The sequence below is a fragment of the Protopterus annectens genome, chromosome 1.part0, assembly GCF_019279795.1.
Source record: "Protopterus annectens isolate FY-2018-M chromosome 1.part0, PAN1.0, whole genome shotgun sequence".
Lineage (NCBI taxonomy): Eukaryota > Metazoa > Chordata > Ceratodontiformes > Protopteridae > Protopterus > Protopterus annectens.
In genome coordinates this window covers 875,514,341-875,535,461 of record NC_056725.1, presented here as the reverse complement: position 1 = coordinate 875,535,461, position 21,121 = coordinate 875,514,341, and the positions used below count along the sequence as shown (strand labels likewise).

The 21,121-nt window shown below is 41.2% G+C and overlaps 1 protein-coding gene across 5 annotated transcripts in view; it reads left to right on the top strand.

Annotated features, from left to right (window-relative positions):
* STX7 (syntaxin 7) overlaps window positions 1-21,121 on the top strand; it is a 900,235-nt gene that overhangs the window by 268,022 nt on the left and 611,092 nt on the right. For all 5 annotated transcript variants that reach the window (XM_044063754.1, XM_044063764.1, XM_044063774.1 and 2 more), the window contains one exon: window positions 3,279-3,348. In XM_044063754.1, coding sequence (XP_043919689.1) covers window positions 3,279-3,348 — 70 coding nt within the window. The remainder of the gene's footprint in view (window positions 1-3,278; window positions 3,349-21,121) is intronic.

Below are 21,121 nucleotides of genomic sequence, written 5' to 3'. Positions count from 1 at the left end.
TGTGTGTGTGTGAGAATGAATTAATATATATATATATATATATATATATATATATGTATATATAGTTAATGTATTCATCAAGTGACTTATTTTTTACTTTCTGCCATTAAATCTTAATTTAATCACTGTTACTTCTTTTTGACATAGAACAATAGCTTAGTTTATAAGTTCCAGAAAAATGTAGGTACATGTTCACGTTTCCATTTTTCTTTTTGAGGTAATCTTTCTTGAAATTGCAAGTAAGTTCCACAATATAGAATATTTAATTTTACTAGCACAGGTTTGGAATTTGAGCATTGGTCATCAATAAAGAATCGGATATTTCACAGTCCATCTGACCTTAAAGCTTTGAACTAAAATTAAAATCATCCCAATATTCTGTTTTTTCACAATTAAAAAAATGATCTGCTGTCACAAGATTTTTACATCACTAACAAATGTTTTCATTAGTTTAATTAAATGAGAATAGCTTCTGAGGAGTAATACAGATTCAATGTAAATACTTCCAAGTATAGATTTTCCAAGAATAAGAAGTAAAAGTAGTACATTTTATTGAGCTTAAAATTAAGTTTTTACAGTTTCTAAGGGAAATATTTTTTTATAAATTTACTAAAACATTTCATAATCAAATTAAAGTTTTTTGAATGTGTTAAATTCTTTGGAGAGTATGAAAAATACTTTTTATCCCTAAAACATTTTGTTATTTAATATATTTAAAGAAAAGGGGTTGATCTGTATGTTGGAGACATGACGAGTATGTTCATGGAGTAATTTCCATTGTGTATTGTATGAATTATCGATCAAAAGAAAAAAATGTCTGTATGTTTGAAGACTGAAATAATGCTTGAAAAACCAGCCCCCCCTCCATCCTCCAATGATCTAGCGTGATTTATAACAGCCATTTGTGGTTTTAAAGGATGCTTATTCATTTTTATGTATAATAAAATTTTAATAATATTTCTAGTTTTTAAATTATTTTATCAGAAGCTAAAGAAATTGCTTGAATAATATAAAAATTTTTGCTAATAAAATAATTTTGATTAATATTTTTTCTTCAAATGAGAATAATTTGTTTTTCCATTTATTAATTAAAACATTAATTTTTCATTATAGTGTGATTTTCAGAAAAAGGCAGCTATTGTCACCCAGTGAAATGTCTTCACATCAGTTTAAAAGAGCCGAAAGGAGTGAGTTGAGCAGCTGTAAAGTAGGGCAGATGGTTCTACATTGATTTGGTGCATAAACAAGTGAGACAGAACCAGATGTTTCTAACAGTGCAAGTAGTGTGTAAGAATCTGGGTGTTAGCTTTACAGCTCATCCTGCATGTTTCTGCAATTCATATAATATGGCTGGAGAATCAGTAACTAGATGGACTAAGCAGGTAAATAAACATTAGCCCATGAGTGGAAACTTGATATGTGGATCTTCCAAGCAACTACCTTAGTGAGGCTTCCCAGTAGGAGATATTTGCCATGCACTACTGAAAATGTTTTATTCTGTTGTTTTTTTTTTTCCTTAACATTGAGTATGATCTTAATGTGCACCTTTCCTCCCTTTTTCTCTGAAGTAGAAATTGTTTTTCAAGCAAAGCATGACAATGCCAGTTTAAACCTGATAGCTCCTCCTGAGCCAAGGTGACCGCACTATTTTCTTGTAATGTGCTTGATAACTTCTCTGTCATGGCCTTTTACCTCCATGCATATTGTTACTGATGTAGTAGGAGGGTGAGGTTTTGCATCCCAGCATCGAAATTCTGAATCTTTAATGGAAGAACATTAAAGACTAACCTACTTGAAGTAGGATAACAAGTAGCCCTTGACTTGTCTGTTCGCCTGCCAGTGATTTATACAAACTATCAGAACGATGGGGACATAGTTTCCTTTTAAATATTCATAGACAGTTCAGGTATTGCACAAGAAGAAAGTACAATTATGTAAAATCTTACCATAATGGTAGATGTCCTTGCCTTCACTGCTACAGTATTCAAAACATAAGGTACCGCGAATGTCACCAAATGCTCCCTGCATAACGTATAAGCTGGCTGTATAGTCTAGGGGTATGTCAAACTTTGGCATAGCCTGTGCTGCAGGGGATCCTGCCAGTGTCCGTTTCCCTGGGCTATATTAACAGTGTCTGATAATCCACCTTAGTGTTATTTAGTCTGACCCTGTCCAAAGAAGATAGCACAGTTGTGGGTAGCATTCTTACTGTAACAGAAATTGTACTGTCCCACCCCATAGAAGATTATAGTTATTTAGAAATGTTTTGTTTTTTTTCAGACTTGGTTGTTCTTTTCAGTTTGATTTACAAGTTGATCAAGGTTTATAGTTTGTCTCAATCACAATGGGGTTATATGGCTCAAAGAATAGAATAAACTGCCTAAAAACTCTGACTTTATTAGACAAGCACACTCAGCTAGTCTGGTTCCATGAAGTGCAAGCCCTGGTATATTGTAAGCCTACTTGGGTAATAAGGGACTTCTGTTTGAAAGCCTGACCGTAAAAGCGAGGTAGGTGGAATAACACATTGATGTTAAGATACAGTATCCATTCCTCAAATATCTACCGTTATGATAAGTACATTACTCAAAACTGTACTTTTCATTTCTATTCTTCTATTTAATGTCTTCATTTCACATTCCATCAGGTTCTTGATTGTTATGGCTCCGTAATGAAGTTCTGACCAAACTGTAATCAGGTCACAGAATATCAATCACAACCTGTCAGTCAATTGATTGTGATCCACAGTTGCAAAACACATCTGTTTTTGCAGGGGCAAGCACATGTTGCTCCTGCTGTATTGGTTGGTAGTGTTTCCAACATTTCTTGCTACACACACACACACACACACACACACACACACCTGTAAACCAAGTACAAAATTGCATTATATCAGAGAAAAGAGAGCTGTCCAAGGTAGAGCATTCTTAATGTTTCCTGTACAGACCGTGGAATTGTACGTTAGTTATTGATGTTTGAGTGCTACTCACTGGTGTAGTGATCTTATGCCTGGTACTTGAGTCTTGCATCTTCTTCATGTCGTTATGGCTGCCTCCTACCATTTTTTCAGCCATATACAGACATACCAGTACCAAACTGTGTCTGTGTGGGATAGTCCTCAGCTTTTTGCAAGTACTCATTAGAAAACTAAATCATATTTCAGAGCATGAAGGACAGAGTTTAAGTTTAAGTATGTAACTTTTGGGTCTGCTGGGCTTAATAGAAATGTTGAGACTGCAACCATGTGTTTTAGCATAGTATGTTTTGTATTTTAACAGCTAATGAAATCCAGAGAATATTACAACAATTTGGAACGCCGCGAGACACTCCAGAACTACGACAGCAGCTGTAAGTACTAAATAGGACACACAATGTAATTTAAGTATTTGAATCTTTAAATTAAATATTTCAGAAAGTTTGATTGCATTTAGGGGAACAGTAGTATCTATTGCCTACATGTAATTCTGATGTTCTTCGTCTTCCCTTGCTGCAGTCCTGACAATTGGGTATAGTCCGCGTCCCAGTCGGCCCGAATACCAGAGTATAAGGCTGACGTCGGTCATGGCGCCTTAGACTGACGTCAGGGTACTAATCGCATGACCGGCGCCATTTCCTCAGTCTTTTTGCCGCATGGTCCGATGCAGAAGCAATTTTGCGAGTGCAGGTTGGCGTTCTGAGATTTTCCGAAACCGGAGTTTCAGACCGAGTACAGAGTTGGCTAAGTAACCCGTTAGAACATTTTGGTTTTTCTTGCCTCAGTATATTACGGATGTCAGAAAAAGTGAATAACTGTATTTCTTGTGGGAAGCAGATACCGCATAGGGATTATCATACATTGTGTAAACCTTGTTTAGGGCCTGAGCACGGCGTTGTTGGTTGCCGCTCGTGTGCTAGATTTAATAAGCGCACTATTAAGAGGAGGCTTGATTGTGCTAGGTTAGTGTTTGGGAAGCGTTGCAATTATACTATGCCGTCGGTTGCTCCGTCGCCTGCTTCATCTAAGAAGCGCAAGGACAAAACAGTGAAGTCTAGGAGTGAGGAACCGGCAGTCCGGACGCCGGTCCTTTAGAAGGCTCAGGAGCCAGAGGTTTTGCCAGGAGTCTCTATGGAGTCTCAGGCAGATACTTTACTGTTACAGGATGTGCCCTCTCAGGAGGTAGGCCAGGCTGAGGGGGCTTCTCAGGTAACTGTTCTTCCCTCTCTTCCCAAGGTAGTTAGGGCCTCTCCTTCTGTTGCCAAAGCTTCTTTTAGAGGAAGGCCAAGTTCAGCTTCTGTAGGGGCTTCTCCTAGCATTTCGGCTCTGTGCCTAAGAAACATATGCTTAAAATGGCAGAAGATTTGATTACTCTGATTAGAGGTTCTATGCCCCACCTGATAAGAGGCCTAGGGTGGAACAGGAGTTTGATAGTTTTGAACAGTGTTCACAGGCTTCAGAGTCTTCTGTGGAAGACTTGCAAGAGTTTCCTACTTATTCTGATTCTGATGTGGATGATTCCACTCCTTCAGCTTCTCCTCCTGAGGATTTTTCATTTTCAGAGACTCTTCACTCCATGAGGGAGCACTTTAAATGGGAAGGCCAAGATTACTCTGACTCCAGAAAAAGGCTTAGGGAATTCTTGTTTTGCCCCAGCATAGGCCCTTAGCTATTCCTCCGTGTTGAATGTGGTGGAGGATGTTTTGCAGAGGCTTCTCTGAACCCTGATTCCTTGCCTCCTGCTCCTGTTAAGCCTGATAGGTATTATAGGGTGCCAAGCTCATAAGTATTTGTTTAAGAGTCCCAGGGCGGACCCAGAAACTGTTTCTCAGGGGCCTAAAGGTGTTAAAGCTTCTGTGGTTAAAAATCCTGTACCCTCTGATAAAGAGGCAAGGGCTTTGGATAGGTGGGGTAAGAAAGTATATACTTCTTCCACTCTAGCCATGAGGCGTTGAATTGTCAATTTCATATGCTGAAATATCAGAATTATCTCCTTTCACAATTGAAATCTAAGGTGGATGCTTTGGCGGAAGGTATTGAGTGTAAAGAATTGCTGGATTTGGTTCATGTGTCTGAACAAGTGGGTAAGCATTCTTTGCAGTGTGGTTTTGATGCTGTTCAGGCCTCCTCGAGGGTGGCTGCTACTAGTTCTGTTCTTCGCAGACATGCATGGTTGAAGGATCAGAATTTAGCTGAGCATGTTAAGACCAGGATTTTGGATGCTCCTTTACAGTCTGATGTGTTGTTTGGACCGCCTGTGGAAGCAGTTTTAAAGAAAATGGAGGACAAAGCTAAGTCTATGCAGACTGTTAAAGATTTTTTGCAGGTGCAGCCTCCGAAGTTTAGTAGAAATTGGCCTGCTAAGGGGTGGACGTATCCTGCTTATGGTTTCCAGTCTAGGGGTAGGTCTAGACGTGGTAGGGGCAGGGCTCAAGGTTCGTTAGGCCTAGATCAGACAGTTCACCTGCTCAGACTTCTGGTGAGGGCAGGGGTCAGTCCTTTAAGCAGAACCAATGACCTGCCTTTTCAGCTGCCAGTGGACTCGTCTGGCAGCTCCTTTGGGAGGAAGATTGTCTCTTTTCAAAGAAAATTGGGATTTAATCACTCAAGACAGATGGGTGCTGGATATCATTCATCACGGGTACAGATTTTATTTCCACACAATGCCCCCTTTCAAAGGCATGCCAGATGTTCCTCCTCCACAAAGAAAAGAGGCTCACAAGCAAGTTTCTCAGTTACTCCAGATAGGGGCTATTCAGCCAGTCCCTGTGTCAGAAAGGGGCTTCGGATTTTATTCTCGCCTGTTCCTAGTACCAAAGAAAGGGAACACGTGGAGGCCAATTTTGGATTTATCTATCCTCAACACTTATCTGGACATTCCCAAGTTCAAGATGTTGACGTTACAGCAACTGTTACCTCTGCTGGGCAAGGATCACTGGATGGTAACTTTGGATCTCAAGGAAGCTTACCTTCATGTGCCCATAAGGCTAAGTTGCAGAAAGTATCTGCGGTTTCGAACTGGAGATTTTCATTATCAGTTCTCTGCATTGCCCTTTGGCTTATCTACTGCCCAGAGTATTCACAAAGGTTCTGGCTCCAGTGATAGCTTACTTCAGGCTTCAAGGCATTCAAATTTATCCTTACTTGGACGACTGCCTGATTCTGGCTCAAGAAAAGGAACACCTTCTACAGCATCTGGAATATGTCATAGCAGTGCTAAGATGCCTAGGGTATTCTGTGAGCGAAATAAAGTCCAGTCTAGTACCCTCTCAAGACATGTGCTTTCTGGGTGTGAGACTGAATACAGCAGCCCAGATGGCCTTTTTAACCCCGGACAAACAAAAGAGTCTGTCACTTTACTTCCACCAACTATCTCATCAGTCCGTGCTGACTGCAAGGACAGTCCTTCAAGCATTAGGGTTCATGGCATCTTGTATTCTGGTGCTTCCCAATGCCAAACTGCATATGAGGAAGCTGCAATGGTATCTCAAAAATGTATGGACACAGCACTGCCAAGATTTGGACACTGTCATTCAAATAATACCTTGCCTTCAAAAGGAATTCTTGTGGTGGGCTCAGGAATGTCACCTAAACAAGGGACTCTCTGTGACCCGGCCAGAGGCGAGTCAGATTTTAACGACAGATGCCTCGGACACTGCTTGGGGAGCTCATCTAAATGGAAAGTGGATACAAGACAAGTGGCCTGCCAGACTACAGCATCTGCATATCAACATGAAGGAGATGTTAGCAGTCCAGTTTGCATTGATGGCGTTCAAGGAGTTACTTCTTCCAGGGCAGGTGTTGATTCTGACAGACAACACAACTGTCATGTGGTACATCAACAAGCAAGGGGGAACACATTCTTATCCTCTATGCAGGCAAGCAATGATTTTATGGGAGACTGCGTTAAGCCTGCAACTGACTCTTCAGGCAAGGTTTCTGCCAGGAGCACAGAACTACCTAGCAGATGTATTAAGCAGACAAATCATGGATCCCCACGAGTGGAAACTGGATCTTCATGTATTTCAGACATTGACAGTGTCATGGGGAACTCCAGACATAGATCTGTTCGCTTCTCCACTAAACCACCAGCTGCCAAAGTATCGCACAAAGGGGTTTCATCACACAGCTTGGAAAGTGGATGCTCTGTCTTTCAGTTGGAAAAACCTTCATGTCTATGCCTTTCCACCTCTACCTCTTCTTCCAAAGGTATTACTAAAGGTCAGACAGGACAGGCCAAGGATGATTTTGATAGCTCCAGATTGGCCTCGGCAACACTGGTACCCACTTCTAAGGAGTCTTGTAAAGAAGCCTCCATGGCCTTTACCTCTGATTCCTCATCTGTTATCTCAGAAGGACGGTCATCTGCTCAATGTCAAGCTTCAATCTCTTCATCTCACAGCTTGGCATATTCTGTGTTGAAGCATGGTAGGTCTCAGCTTCCTCAACAAGTTTTAAATGTGATTATGGAAGCTAGAAGGCCTAGTACTAGGAGAGTGTACGCAGAAAAATGGAAGAGATTTTTATTTTGGAGTACAGCAAAGAATTTGGAGATTTCAGAGCCTAATTTGAGTGTGGCTCTTCAATATCTTACTGAATTATTGGACAAGGTTTGTCTTTCTCTTCCATAAAGATTCATGCTGCAGCAATTTCAGCTCACTATGATTGTGACCCACCTTTGTTTTCGCATCCTTTGTTCAAGCAGTTTCTTAGAGGGGCAAAGAATATAAGACCCTCACGTAGAGCTCCTACTCCTGCTTGGGATCTCAATTTTGTGTTGGAAAAACTTACTCTACAACCTTTTGAGCCTGCAGCTACTGCTGAATTGAAATATTTGTCATGGAAGACTGCTTTTCTGTTGGCTATTACTTCTGCAAGAAGGGTATCTGAGTTACAGGCCCTTATGGCAGTAGAGCCCTTTTTGATTTTCCATAAGGACAGGGTATCATTACGTACTAATCCTTCCTTTATGCCTAAGGTGGTTTCTAGTGTGGCTTTAAACCAAACTATTCATTTGCCTACGTTTTTTGCAGATCCTCAAAATAAAGGGGAAAAGGTTTTGCACACTTTAGATGTACACAGGCAATTGCGTTATTATTTGAGCAGGACTAAAGATTTTAGGCAGTCTCAGCAGTTACTTGTTTCTTTTGCTTTAAGTTCACAGGGCAAGCCTGTGTCAAAACAAACTATTTCTAGGTGGATTGGCTTTTGCATTGCATTTTGTTATTCCCATCATGGCAAAGAGGTTCCAGCTGGGATTAGGCCTCATTCCACTAGGGCTACTGCCACTTCAACAGCATTTCTAAGGGGTGGCAACTAAGGATATTCTGGAAGCAGCTACTTGGAGTTCAGTGCATACTTTCTCTAGGCATTATCACCTGCCTATATACTCTAAGACTAGAGCTGGTTTTGCCACAGCTGTTTTACAAGGCATGTTGTCAGCTCCTGCTACTTTATAATTTGCCAGCCTCCCTTACCTCTGCTTTGGGATTCTACCCAATTGTCAGGAGTGCAGCAAGGGAAGGCGAAGAACATAGTACAGTTTTGTACCTACCATAAATGTAGATGTTCGAGGATTCCCTTGCTGCAGTCAATTTACCCTCCCTCCTTCCCTCTGTGTTTCAGGGTGGTTGTGTAGGTGAGTTTACATGCTTATATTTTTGTATATATTACTGTATATATTGTACATGTTTTTGGTGCAGGTTGTTTTTGGGACTTGTCTTTTTGGGTCTTCTGACATCTGGGGCAAGAAAAGACTGAGGAAATGGCGTCGGTCATGCGCATTAGTACCCTGACGTACTGGCGTCAGTCTAAGGCCATGACCGGCCAGCCTTATACTCTGGTATTCGGGCCGACTGGGACGCGGACTATACCCAATTGTCAGGACTGCAGCAAGGGAATCCTCGAACATCTACATTTATGGTAGGTACAAAACTGTACTTTTCTGTTAATCACTATATATATATATATATATATATATATATATATATATATATATTTTTTTTTAAATAATGAACCGTGGTAAGGTATGCCCATGCTGTTGTTTGCCCACAGCTACTGTGATCCATCCAATAGGCAAATTGATGAAAAAAAGACAAGCATTATATAATTTTTAAGATAATCCCTTAAGTAGAATAGTTTATTGTACATTTGTTGCATTTAAGCGTTATATAAAAAATAAAACAATAAAAGATAACCTCTATTAGAGATATGGTGGCAAGGTAGTTAACACTGGTGCCACTTAGAGCTTTCTCTGGTTTGGTTCCTAATTGATATGCTTACTATGTGATGTTTGAAGGTCCTTTCCTGTTTCTGTCTATGTGGCTTTTCTCTTAGAGCTACTGTTTTCTACCACATTCCAATGATGTTGGTAGGTTGACTTGTGATCTTCCAATTTGCCCATAGGTGTGAATGCAGGTGAATATATATGTACATCTCACAATAGACTATACTTATGCCTTTTGGTTTTCAGGATAGGTCCTGTCTCTTCTGTGACCCTAAACAGAGAATGCAGATGTCAGAAGATGAATGAATGAATGAATTCAGGTGCCCTGGAGCAGCTAGCCTGTAATCCCACTAGGGGATCAAATATCCTAGATCTGATGTTCACAAATTATGGGAGAGTGCTGCACCTCCCAGTGTGATGTCCTCACTGGTAATATCGGATCACACAGTGGTCTCCCTTGAAGTAAAGGTAAAGCTAGTTCCCCCACCTAACCCCAAAAACGTTTAAGAACTTGTCTAAGGTAAATTACTCCTATTAAGGGATGGCATAGCTAGTTTCCAGCCTCTCACAAATCCGGAAAACACATAAATCTGTGTTGAAGTATCCACAAAAGCACTGTACGACCATATAAACAGCTACATAGAAACGGTAGTACCAGACTGAAATAAACCAAGGTCAAACCACAAAAGCAAGCCATCCTGGCAGTCCCTGGTATTAAAAGGTTGTACAACAAAAGAAAGAAAATCCTGTTGAGAAGTAAGAGGGAATGTGCACAACAGAGCAAAAAGTCCTTCATTTGTCTAAACAAGTGAATCAGGGAACTAGTCAAGTCCCTGAAAGCAGTCTTTGAGGTAAAAATAGCCTCCACAAAAAAACCATAAGGCATTTTTCAGTTATGTTCAGTCTTAAGGGCAACACTAACAATGTGCAGAATTAGTTGTTGATATGTTCACCTATACTCAGCTGGAAGATATAACAAATCTGCTGGTTGAGAAATTCGGCTCAAATTTCACCTCCCCATCACCCCCAGTTCTCCCCAGAGAAATACCCTCCACCACCCTACTGCCAATTATCACCAAAGAACAGGTTGCCACTGTGCTCTATAAAGATAAATCTTGGCTTCGGTGGGGCCTGACAATATACCAGGTTGCCTCTTATACAGCTGAAATCAGGACTTATCAGGCTTATTAATATCTCTATTTAACCACAGCCTCCAGACTGGCTTTGTCCTGATGGAGTGGAGGACAGTAACAGTCATTCCTCTGCCTAAAGGTGGACCATGTAATGGCCAGATAATTACAGACCCATAAGTTTGAGTAGCCTTGTATAGAAGGTCATGGAAAGAATAATCATGGACCTGATAAATAATGACATAGGAAACCTCCAAACACTGAACTCTGAGGCAATTTGACTTTGTCAAGGGCAGGTCATGCCTACTGAATCTGATGAATTTCTTTGAGAAAGTCACTAAGGTCATGGATGATGGTCAAACAGTGCACAGTGCCTACCTCAACCTGGCCAAGACATTTGACACAGTTCCCACCTCAGGTGTAAATAGGGCATAAATTCCAGTGTCACCAGATGGATAGCCAGTTGGCTCATGGACAGGGCAGATGTGGTTAAAGTGGGTGAATCCAGATCCAGCAGGAGGCCAATTACTAGTAGTGTGCCACAAGGCTCAGTGCTGTGACCACTCCTGTTTTCTGTGAAGTCATGGTTGATGTCTTCCTCTGGATGACAGAGTTTGCTGTCAGCCTTCTCTGAAGTCAACGCTAGTGTCTTCCTTTGGATGACAAAGTTTGCTGTTGACTGCTATATTTCTTTAATGTGTCTCCTACTTACTATTAAGGGGTGACCTATCCCTGACCTAAAGGCACTCACAAATCCAGCCCTGATGAAGCTGCTACACATCCACAAGTCAGTATAAAGGTCACCTAATCTAGGAATCTAGACTTAGTGACTCAAACAAAACATGCTGCAGAGAGAGGTGTGTCTCAGTGATTGGGCTTCTTTGGAACAGGCTTCCTATTCACATTAATCAGAGGCCTTCCCTAGCACTTTTCAAATGCAGTTTGGATCAATGGATGGGGAATTGCAAATTCACATCTGGTGTCGTGCCTATAAATCAGGTTATATTGTCTAGGCTTGTAAGGGTTCTTAAGCCGTTAGCCTGGTAATCTCCTATGAACCTATGAAAAAATTGCATTCTTTTGAGAATTAGTGATTGTGTTGATTAAGTTAACTATTGCTGTGTCTCTAAATTATAAATACAAGTTAGTTAAGAAAATTTTCTCTCTTTGTATTTTCCTCTTAGCAATTACACCTCTCAAAGACTAGTATAGTAATATGATTTCTAAGCATCATGGGACAGAATGTCCAAATTGGATGGCTTCCTTTCAGAATTTATGCAGCAATAAGCAAGGAATTCCTGAGCTTAGCTGATGCATATAGAGTTTTTGGATTGGGAGATGCAGAACTCAAAGTAGCTTCCACACCTTTGACAAGTACCTTCGAAGTCTGCATGCTGTCACACTTGTGGTAGTTCTTTGTGTGTGTCTTTTTCATGTACTTTTCAAATCCAGTTTGTTTGCCCCTTTAACAGGGGCACGATAACACTACTGCATACTGAAACACATGACTGTGCAGTTCAAATACTGAGTTGTTCAAAAGACTGCTATTTAACTGTGTTAAATAGTATTTTAATACTGCTAAAATAAATCTGTTTGTAAGCTGTATTTAAAGGCCATCACAGAGGAGCAGTCCTGTATCCTCCAGGGTAGAGTTCTAGTGGATGAGACTAGTTAATATAAAATTTGTCATTCTTTCATAGTTTAGTATTGCTTTGTGACTCTGCATTTGCATGGTAGTAGAGATAATTAGTCTAATTGGATGGGATGTCCAAGACGGACCTCTGAGACAACCAGGACCTAAACTTTGTAAGCTTAATCTATTACAATCACACTCTATATGTTCTTCAAAAACTGGCAACGGGTTAATTTTGCAGACCAGAAAATGTAGACTGAACAAGGTTGGCCCTGTTAATGTCCTGGAGGTGGAATTCTGTACTACTTGTGTGTCTCAAGCTGTACTAGGAAGCCCTAGGTGAAGGGCGCTATTATGATCCATTTTGGTTGTTATTAACTCAGAAAACCATAGGCAAGTCATCTGGCACCCCATGTAGTCTCCCAAACTGACCCCCCAATGGTTAGTGGAAGAACAAAGGGGAAAAAAGAAGCTTTCTTCTTCTTTCCTGTAACCACATACAAGGTGGCTTGCTAGAACTGTAATACACAGCCTCCTGCAGCTGTCACCACACATATTCAGTGCTTCATCCACGAGTACAAATACAGTACTGAAATTCATTTGTGAATGCTGCAGTATCCTTGCAGCTTCATAAAGCAATGTTCCATGTTGGTACTGCACTCCTGCAGCATCAGCACCTGCCAAGCACACCCTCTTAACAGTCTGTGCCCAGATAAGATTTCCTGTCACCCTTTCCTAGTTAAATCTGTGATCACAGTCTAGAGCTTTGCTCTGTAGGTGCTCCTAAGGTTGTTTAAAGATGTTTTAACATCTGACTCTGGTTTATTAGTATTACAGCTTTCTGTCAGTCAACACCATGTGATCATGTTCATTTGACAGAGAGGTAAACATTTCATCTGCTGTTTGAATAACTAGTTGTCCATAAGGAGCATTTATCTGTTTAACCATGTAAGTAGACTGGCCACAAAGACTGTTTTAGCCACAACCTATTTCTATTAGTATGCAAAGTATAACACATACCTAATCCATAAGGTTGATTATGCATGCAGTCCAAGACGTTTTAAGCACATTACAAAATGCATTACATCCAAACATTATTAAGAAAATTTATGTTGATTTAAGTTGCATTTTCGTCTTTATGTATTCTGTATTCATATTGTATGGTTTTGTTCAGTTTTGGCACAATTTTTCCAGCCTGTCTAGTTAGCTAATTGCATTGCATTATTGTACAATTCTGTAAGACATCACAATAACACATCAGTGGTATAACTTACTTCTGTGATATCTTTCCGACGTCACTAAAGCAGTTGCATTTGTTATTGTTGGAGTACATGATCCTTGACCTTTCCCCTGGGCAGCTGTAAGTGACGGATAAAGCTGAACATTTTCACCATGTATCCACACATATACACATTGTAGCATAAGGCAGCATGTAGATTGTGAACAACACTGATGTAACTGCTAACACTTTTATTAGACCCAGTAACAAGGAGACCCTACATCTGAGATTTGTTTCAGAAACAACTCAAATGAAATCTTCAGATAAATAATACATAATGTGAAGTTGTTCTATCTCGCCGTTCATTCTTTACTGATGGGTTGGGAGCCGATCCCTCGGCTCTGAGTCGGCACCTACTACAAAGCTTGAGGATTTCAAGTAGCTCGAGGCCAAGTCCCTATCCCATGATGCACCCTGAGTTACCTCAGATCTAGTTTGCCGCTGCAACTGATCGGAGGTTCTTGATAGCTCAGGCCAGTAAAAACTTTAATACTTTTCTATTTCCAAAAATTATTGTTAGTTTATTGGTAGTTTATTGTTAGAATAGTTAGATATTTAGGTTAGATAAGCTCTTAAAGCTTTATCTGCAGTATTCCCTTCCTGTGTGCTTTTCTTAGCTATATATTTGGCCTCGTTTTTCTTCATAGGCCTATTTAAATTTTCTGACTAAATATTGTTTATTCAGTGACCTTTTTGTCACATCTGTTATTAGCATAGTATCGTGTGACTAGTAAGTGTTTATTCAGTGACTTTGTCACTTTTTTCCTTAGCAGAGTATCTCATAATTCTTAGAGTTAACTTGCTTGTTAAGATTATCTGCTTAGTTAATTTCTGTGTGTGTGCTTAGGCTTGTATTCATATATTTAGCCTGTTTTTTATTGGAAGGCTTAGTAGTAGTTATAGTTGGCCTTAGTTTAAAAGGCTTGTGTGTGTCTGTGCTTATAGTTAGCCTGTTTTTTATTAGAAGGCTAATTTATATTTGCTGTTGTTGGGTGTGTCCATTTCTGTCATGGCTGATGACAAGGACAAACACCCTAAGTCAGGATTTAAAAAATGCCCTAAATGTGGGCAGAAGATGTCTATTACTGACTGCCATGTGAATTGTGTCTACTGCTTGGGTGCCTTGCACCTACAAGAAACATGTTCCATATGGCGTTCTTTTTCCTCTTGAGTCCTCCAAGAGAGAAAAAGGAAGCTCATTGACAGGGATTTGTTGAAAGCTTCTTTCCAGGAGGCTTTGAGTGATCAGGATGGATCTAGTAAGTCCTCAAAGTCCTCCAAGACTTCTGTGGATTCGAAAAAGTAAAAAGAGTCTGTGACATCAGCTCCACAGGTCTCGGAGCCGACTGTCTTTTCTTTTCAGAGCCAGTCCCTGGTTTTGGAACTGGTATCCGAAATTCCCAAATCTCCGCTTCTTCAGTTGGTACCATCGGTCCGTTCATCTAGGTCTTCTGTTAGCCTCTCAGATTTGGATGTGGATCGGATGGTGCAGAAGTTTCTTCAGGCACCGGCCTTTGTAAAATTATCAGCTCTGACCCAGGTGGTTTCAGAGCCAAAGACCCTTATGCCAGCTATATCTCTTCCTTGTCCGAGCCATACCGGTCCTTCGGAGCCAGATGAGTTGGACTTGCTAATTGTGGAGCCTTTGGAGCCGATGCCTGCTCCAATGTCTTCGGCTCCTTTCACTCTTGAGTTCCTCGGTGCCGATTGAGGACTCTAGGAGCCAACACTCTCTGGTCGGGTCCGGGGAGGTTAGTCGAACTGACTTGTCAGTTTGGACTTTGCCTCTCGGGGTTTCATCTCAGATTAGCTCGCCTCCTACCTTGGGCTCAGAGCCCACTGTCCCGGTGTCAGAGGTATCAACGGTTTCCTCTGATCCATCGGTCCCTTTGCACCAGAGCAGGGTGCCTTCAAAGCCATGAGGAGAGTTATGTCTCCCAAGACATCCTCAACTTCAGGTCCGGCTTCTTCATCCCCTAAAGCGCCTGTGTCTGCTTCTGCCTCACAGATCCTAGCTAAGCGCAGAGATCCAGAGCCTCAGGAAGCCCCACTGGGCGTGGCCCATACTCTTCTGAGACCTCCCCAGAAGCTCCCACTGATGAGGTTCCCAGGAAGAGAGTGTGTAAGAGGAAACATTTCAACTCTCCTCAGGAGTCATTAACATCTGATACTGACTTGGATGAATCAGAAGGGTCCCCACAGTCCCTCTCTGAGGATATCTCATTTGCAGAGATACTAGAAATCCTTAGGCAGAGGGGTGACTGACAGTCCACCAACCCTACTTGAGGGCGAGTCGGTCCTCCTGAAGGCTTTCGGGTCTAGCCCTCCACCTCTTGGGTGTCTCCGCCCTTTAATGAGCTTATGCCGCTGGTCTCACGAAGGGAGTGGGAGTCTCCGGACATAATGTAGCCTGTCCCTAGGAGGTCTAATAAGTTCATATCTGCCTCCCTAGATAAATCCTTCTTGATCAAAGGTGTGCCGGTTGATGCCATGATGGTGGCGACAGCCACCAAAAAGGAAATGTCTGAAACTTCCTCGTCTGTCCATCCTCCTAACAAGGATTCCAGGATCATGGATAGATATGGGAAGCGCATGTTTGGTTCAGCGACTTTTGCACTTCGCGTAACTATTTAACCCATTTTACGATTCTACAAAGAGATCTCCTTAAAGAGCTGGGAGATGCCCTTCAGGGTATAGTAGCTGCAGGAGCTACAGACAAAGTTGCCTCCCAGCTTGCTACCCTTAATTTCCATAGTGAACTCGCCCATATGCCTCATTTCATATGCAGCTGATGGAACGAGTAGGGCAGAGCGGGTACAGGAGTTGCTCTTAGGAGACATTCCTGGATGTGCTTGTGTTCTTTCGCGGAGCCCTTCAAGTCATCTTTCGTGAATACCCCCTTTGATGGCTAGTTCCTTTTTGGGCCCAAAGTTAAGGAAACTTTAACCAGGTGTGAGCAGGACAGAAAGACTCTGTCTGCCGTTGGAGTCCATTTTTCCACCCTTACCAGACCCTACCCCAAGGGTCAAAGGGGAGGGAAAATGTGGTTCCGGAAAGCCCAAGGAGCCTTTCAGGGCACACGTGGTGAATCCCGCTCAAAGGGCAGAGGAAGGGGCAATAATGGAAGACGTCCCCCTCACGGCAGAGGGAGTCCGCAAAACCAGGGCGACAGAGATCACTTCTTTGGGAAGCCCTACCAGCGCTCCTGAAAGGAGACCCAACTATCCTGCTCTGGAGGCAGTCGGGGGTTGTTTATCTTTGTACCCAGACGCCCGGCTCAAAATAACAACTGGGTACAAAGTATCATTTCCAAAGGATACTTCATCCCATTCACCACACCCCCTCCACCGACAAGGAAAATCCCGGACATTCCACCCAGTTACAGGTAACAAGCAACAGTAGAGGTCCAGACGTTGCTAAGAAAAAGAGTCATCCAACCAGTCCCAGCAGACCAGACAGGTTCCGGAACTTGCTCGAGATTCTTTTTAGTTCCAAAAAAGACAGGGGACTAGAGACCTATATTGGACCTCAGCAGACTAAACAAATCTGTAAAGAAAGAGAAGTTTCGGATGGTCACGCTTCAGTCAATACTTCTGCATAAAAATGGCCAGGCCATCCAGGGATCATCTGCGCTTCGGTCTGGGAGCCAGTCATTACCGAATAAATAAATCAGATTTAAACCAACTGAGAACTAAGCCAGAAGTTCTCACTGTGATGTGCAATGTCAGAAGCTCTTGGGAATCCAAAGGCAGTTAAATAGCACTGTCCAGTGATCTGTGATTTTTTGAAGGTCACAGGACACCTAACTAAGGAGAGCTGCAGTGCTGTGTTGATTACTAAAGCCTGACTGAAATGGGACCAAGTGACTATGGTTTTACATGTAGGACTCCATCTTGTAGTGACAACTTTCACACTTCTTTCCTAAAACATAAAACTTTGTTATACTGTTCAACTTCTGAACATTAAAAAGCATAGTGATGGCAGTTATTGAAATCATAAAACAGGCCCAGAAGAGGAGCACTTTCTTACTTTGTGGAATAGGTCTTTAGATACTAGACCATGTGTAGTCAATAATAAGGAATATTTGCATGGGATTGTCACTTTCTCTTATATAATAGGATGGTACACCCTTGAAAAGATCTGTCTTTGTGAGGAAAATCAGAAGAAAATCAGTAAAGCTAAGAAGAACAAGACAAATTTGAAGCCAAAGTTCATAACAATCTACACCTTTCTCTAAATGTGGATCTACAGCTTTCTCTAAATAATAGAAGGTTGGTGGCTTCATTTTTAGAAGGCATACTGCAGGTTTTATAAATACTTTCTCTGGCATTAAGATCCATTTTTCAGACTTTCTGTAGTATAATAGACATTTGACACCCAACCAATGCCTTTTTTAAAGGAGGGTTGATTCTTGGGATTGCTTATTTTTTTTGAGAAATGAATGATATCTGCATTTATATTGAATTTTTAGCTGGTATTGTTTATAAGTTCATAGACCAGTACTAGGCTGCCTGCCCTTTCAAAGGTGAGAATCAAACCATGTTCCTTGTATCTGTGAGATAAACATCTTAACCATTATGCCATATTTGATTTATGTTCATCTTATGTTATGGCAAACAGTTATTGAAGACATGCACAGAGGTCCTGCTTTTCTGCTTTTGTAAAGATCACTGCAGAGATTCCATTGTCAAGTGTTTATAGTGTAGCTACCCAGAAGTAGGGCTGTGAAGATGCCTCCATCTATAAAATAGCAATGTAATCATGTTTTCCGTGGGTTACACAAAGAGACCTTCTGAAACAAGATTTTGATATCTTAGAAGCAACCCAGCCCTGTTTTTTTTTTAATTTCCTCATGAATATTTTAATTTCTGCATATAATAACCATTCACAGGCACATTGCTATGGCAGGCTAATATCTCCTCTACTGTTGCCTCTTTACTTGGTATTAGCCTTTTCTACAGTCAGCCACAGGTGCCAGCATTACTGATATATGTCAGCTATTCTGTACAACACATCACTCCTGTTTATGTCCGTGGTGCTACCAACAACATGCACGAGCTGTACATCTGATGCCAGCCATGCAGCCACTGGGTAGCAGTCTGTACCTATGATAGTGCAGTGGACAGGTGTAGCAGTTCTGTAGCCGTTCTGTTAATAACACCAATGCACAGTCATCTGTCTGCTTTCCAGATGCAAAACTAGGCATCCCCCTGCCACATCAGTTCTTAGATCGGTGTACCTACCTATAAAGCAATGTAAAAATAAAGTAAAATACATTTTGTCTTTTACTATATCACTTTAAAAACACTCCACTGAGAGTTTTATATGTATCCCTGCCATACCACCACATCAGCTAGGCACTTAACAGGTAGCTTCCCTGCACAGACTCTGCAGACCACAGAAGCTTATTTGCCAGTCAGTCTTCAGTTATACTGGCAGCAATGATGCCATTTTCTTCTGTACCTCAGTCTACAGGTAATTCCAGTATGAAGATTCAAACAAGTTACTGTATTCTGATTCCCTCATCATCAGTTATGGATGCTACCCACAGACCCCTACAGGGTCATCATAGATGGTGCTTTATTCCTATCAGCTCATTTGATACAGCCAACAGCACAGATTTGGTCTGAAAAATGACTTGGAAAGTCAGTACTCTGAGAAGAGCGATCACAGGCAGAAGATTAGGGTGGGAATGGAGGAGAAGACTTCCCACAGTCTCCATCAGATCCAGTTATTCATTGATTTGTTAACTGGATGGTTAAGTTGATCTCTAGAACCTTTTTCAATAGTAATGTGGGTGTTAATGCAAGAAAGAGTCCTGGATGCAGAATCAGTTCAGCCCATGAGTGGTAAGACTGCTGCAAAGAGAGCCATTTAAAGAGATCATGGAAACCAGCGATTCTGAGACACATTAGCTGCTATGTTGGCATATAGGCACCCCCCTCCTCCTCAGACGCAGATCGATGCATCCCCATACCTCTCAGCTGCCTTTTTTTTGTTGCAAAGTCTGTTCTGCTTTTTTAAGTGATAATCTATAAAACATGTTCCTGGTGCCTAGTGTCACCCTCTAATATTGCAGCCAGTGTTTGTTAGTCTAGGGCAATTTGAGACACCTCTTATCACACACCTGATTGCACACTTGAATGCACTCAGCCAACACACACACACACACACACACACACACACACACACACACACACACACACACACACACACACACCCTACCCTACCTGTCCCCTAACTAAACCCCCTGCTGTGACCATCCAGGCAGATGTGCACACACAATCATGTGTTACCACCCTTTACATATACTCTCTCTCTCATGCACACAAGCACGCGCGTACACACACACACACACACACACACACACACACACACACACACACACACACACACACACACACACACACACACACACACCAACACTACGTGTCTATAACTCCCCAGCACTTACCAGTAATGCATTCTCACCTATTGAAAGTAATGAGTGAACACAAGCTTATGGCTGTGTTAACATGGATCTTGGTGGCGATTTGCATAGCTGAGCATTTTTATGAATTGCTTGGCTGCATGAATCACTTTCATTATGCATTTCCAAAGGGAGAGCACATGGCTGATCATCATATCCTTCTGCCAGAATGCCTCATTGGCATTTGCAATAAGCCAGAGAGATCGCTCACAGTGGTGCTGCATCTCATGAAGGTAAGCATTGCAGTAGGGCTGTCTGTGAACTGGGAACGACTACCACCATTGGTAAAGAGGGCTTACCACTGCCAGTAATGTTTCGGAATCTCAGTGAGAGTAAAAATTAACATTAATAAACACAGTTTACATAGACTGTGTGTATGTGTATGAAAAAATAAGTAAAGGTTGTATATTATTAATTGGTGACCCTACTCGCTTTTTTATTCAGAATAATACTTAATAGCAGAATGACTTCCTGTATTATACACGACTAATAACCTTCATGGCATATTTTCTAAAATTTGATGAGATTCTGCACATGATGAAGCAAATGGGGACATGGCCTGTTGGACCACTTTCCTTATCACAGTGCTTCACGAGGCATATAGAATGACCCAGCAATACAACTGGTTGGTACCCTTCCTGATTTTATATATATATATATATATGTATATATATATATATATATATATATATATTTTTTTTTTCTCTTCTTTTTAGAAGCATAAAGGAAGGCAGTTTTCAGGAACTGGAATCTGGTAGGGATTGCATGTATTTAGAAAACTGGCATAAGGTTTTTAGAGTTTCAGTACTTTTTCCTCACATTAATCTGTGACTAGTGGAATGTTGCATTTGGTGGTCTAGTACCTCAAAGTAAAGAAGTTAAATTTTCAGTATAGAAAGTAAAACAAGACTCATAGTGCTTGCTCGTTAACTGTTAAATTTTGTTTTTTCATGGTATCAGAATAGCACTTTTCCAGAAGCTTTTTCTTTTCTTTTTGATTTGTGCATGGAATTTTGTAAACACTTATTTTCTGCTTCTGAAATCTTTTTTTATTTTTGAAGAATACATTGTATGTAGTATTTTGTACACTATACACCAGTTCAAAGCTAGTGAACCATCAAGTGTATAGTGTATTGTATATAGCAGTGGTCTCCACCCTTTTTTGGACCAAGGACCGGTATCAATGCAAGAAATTTTACACTGACCTGCCATCTCGCGGCGTGCATAATGAAGTATTTATTTATTTGACATTTGTTTAATGAGGAGGCCAGACCCAGGGAGAAAAGCTCCAAAGTACAATAAAAAGACAATTGGTAATAATTACCAAAAAAAAAAAAGTGTACAATCTGCTTAACAGCATAACATTGATCTACTGTGGTTGAGAGGTAAGTAAACCTAATGGCAGCCTTA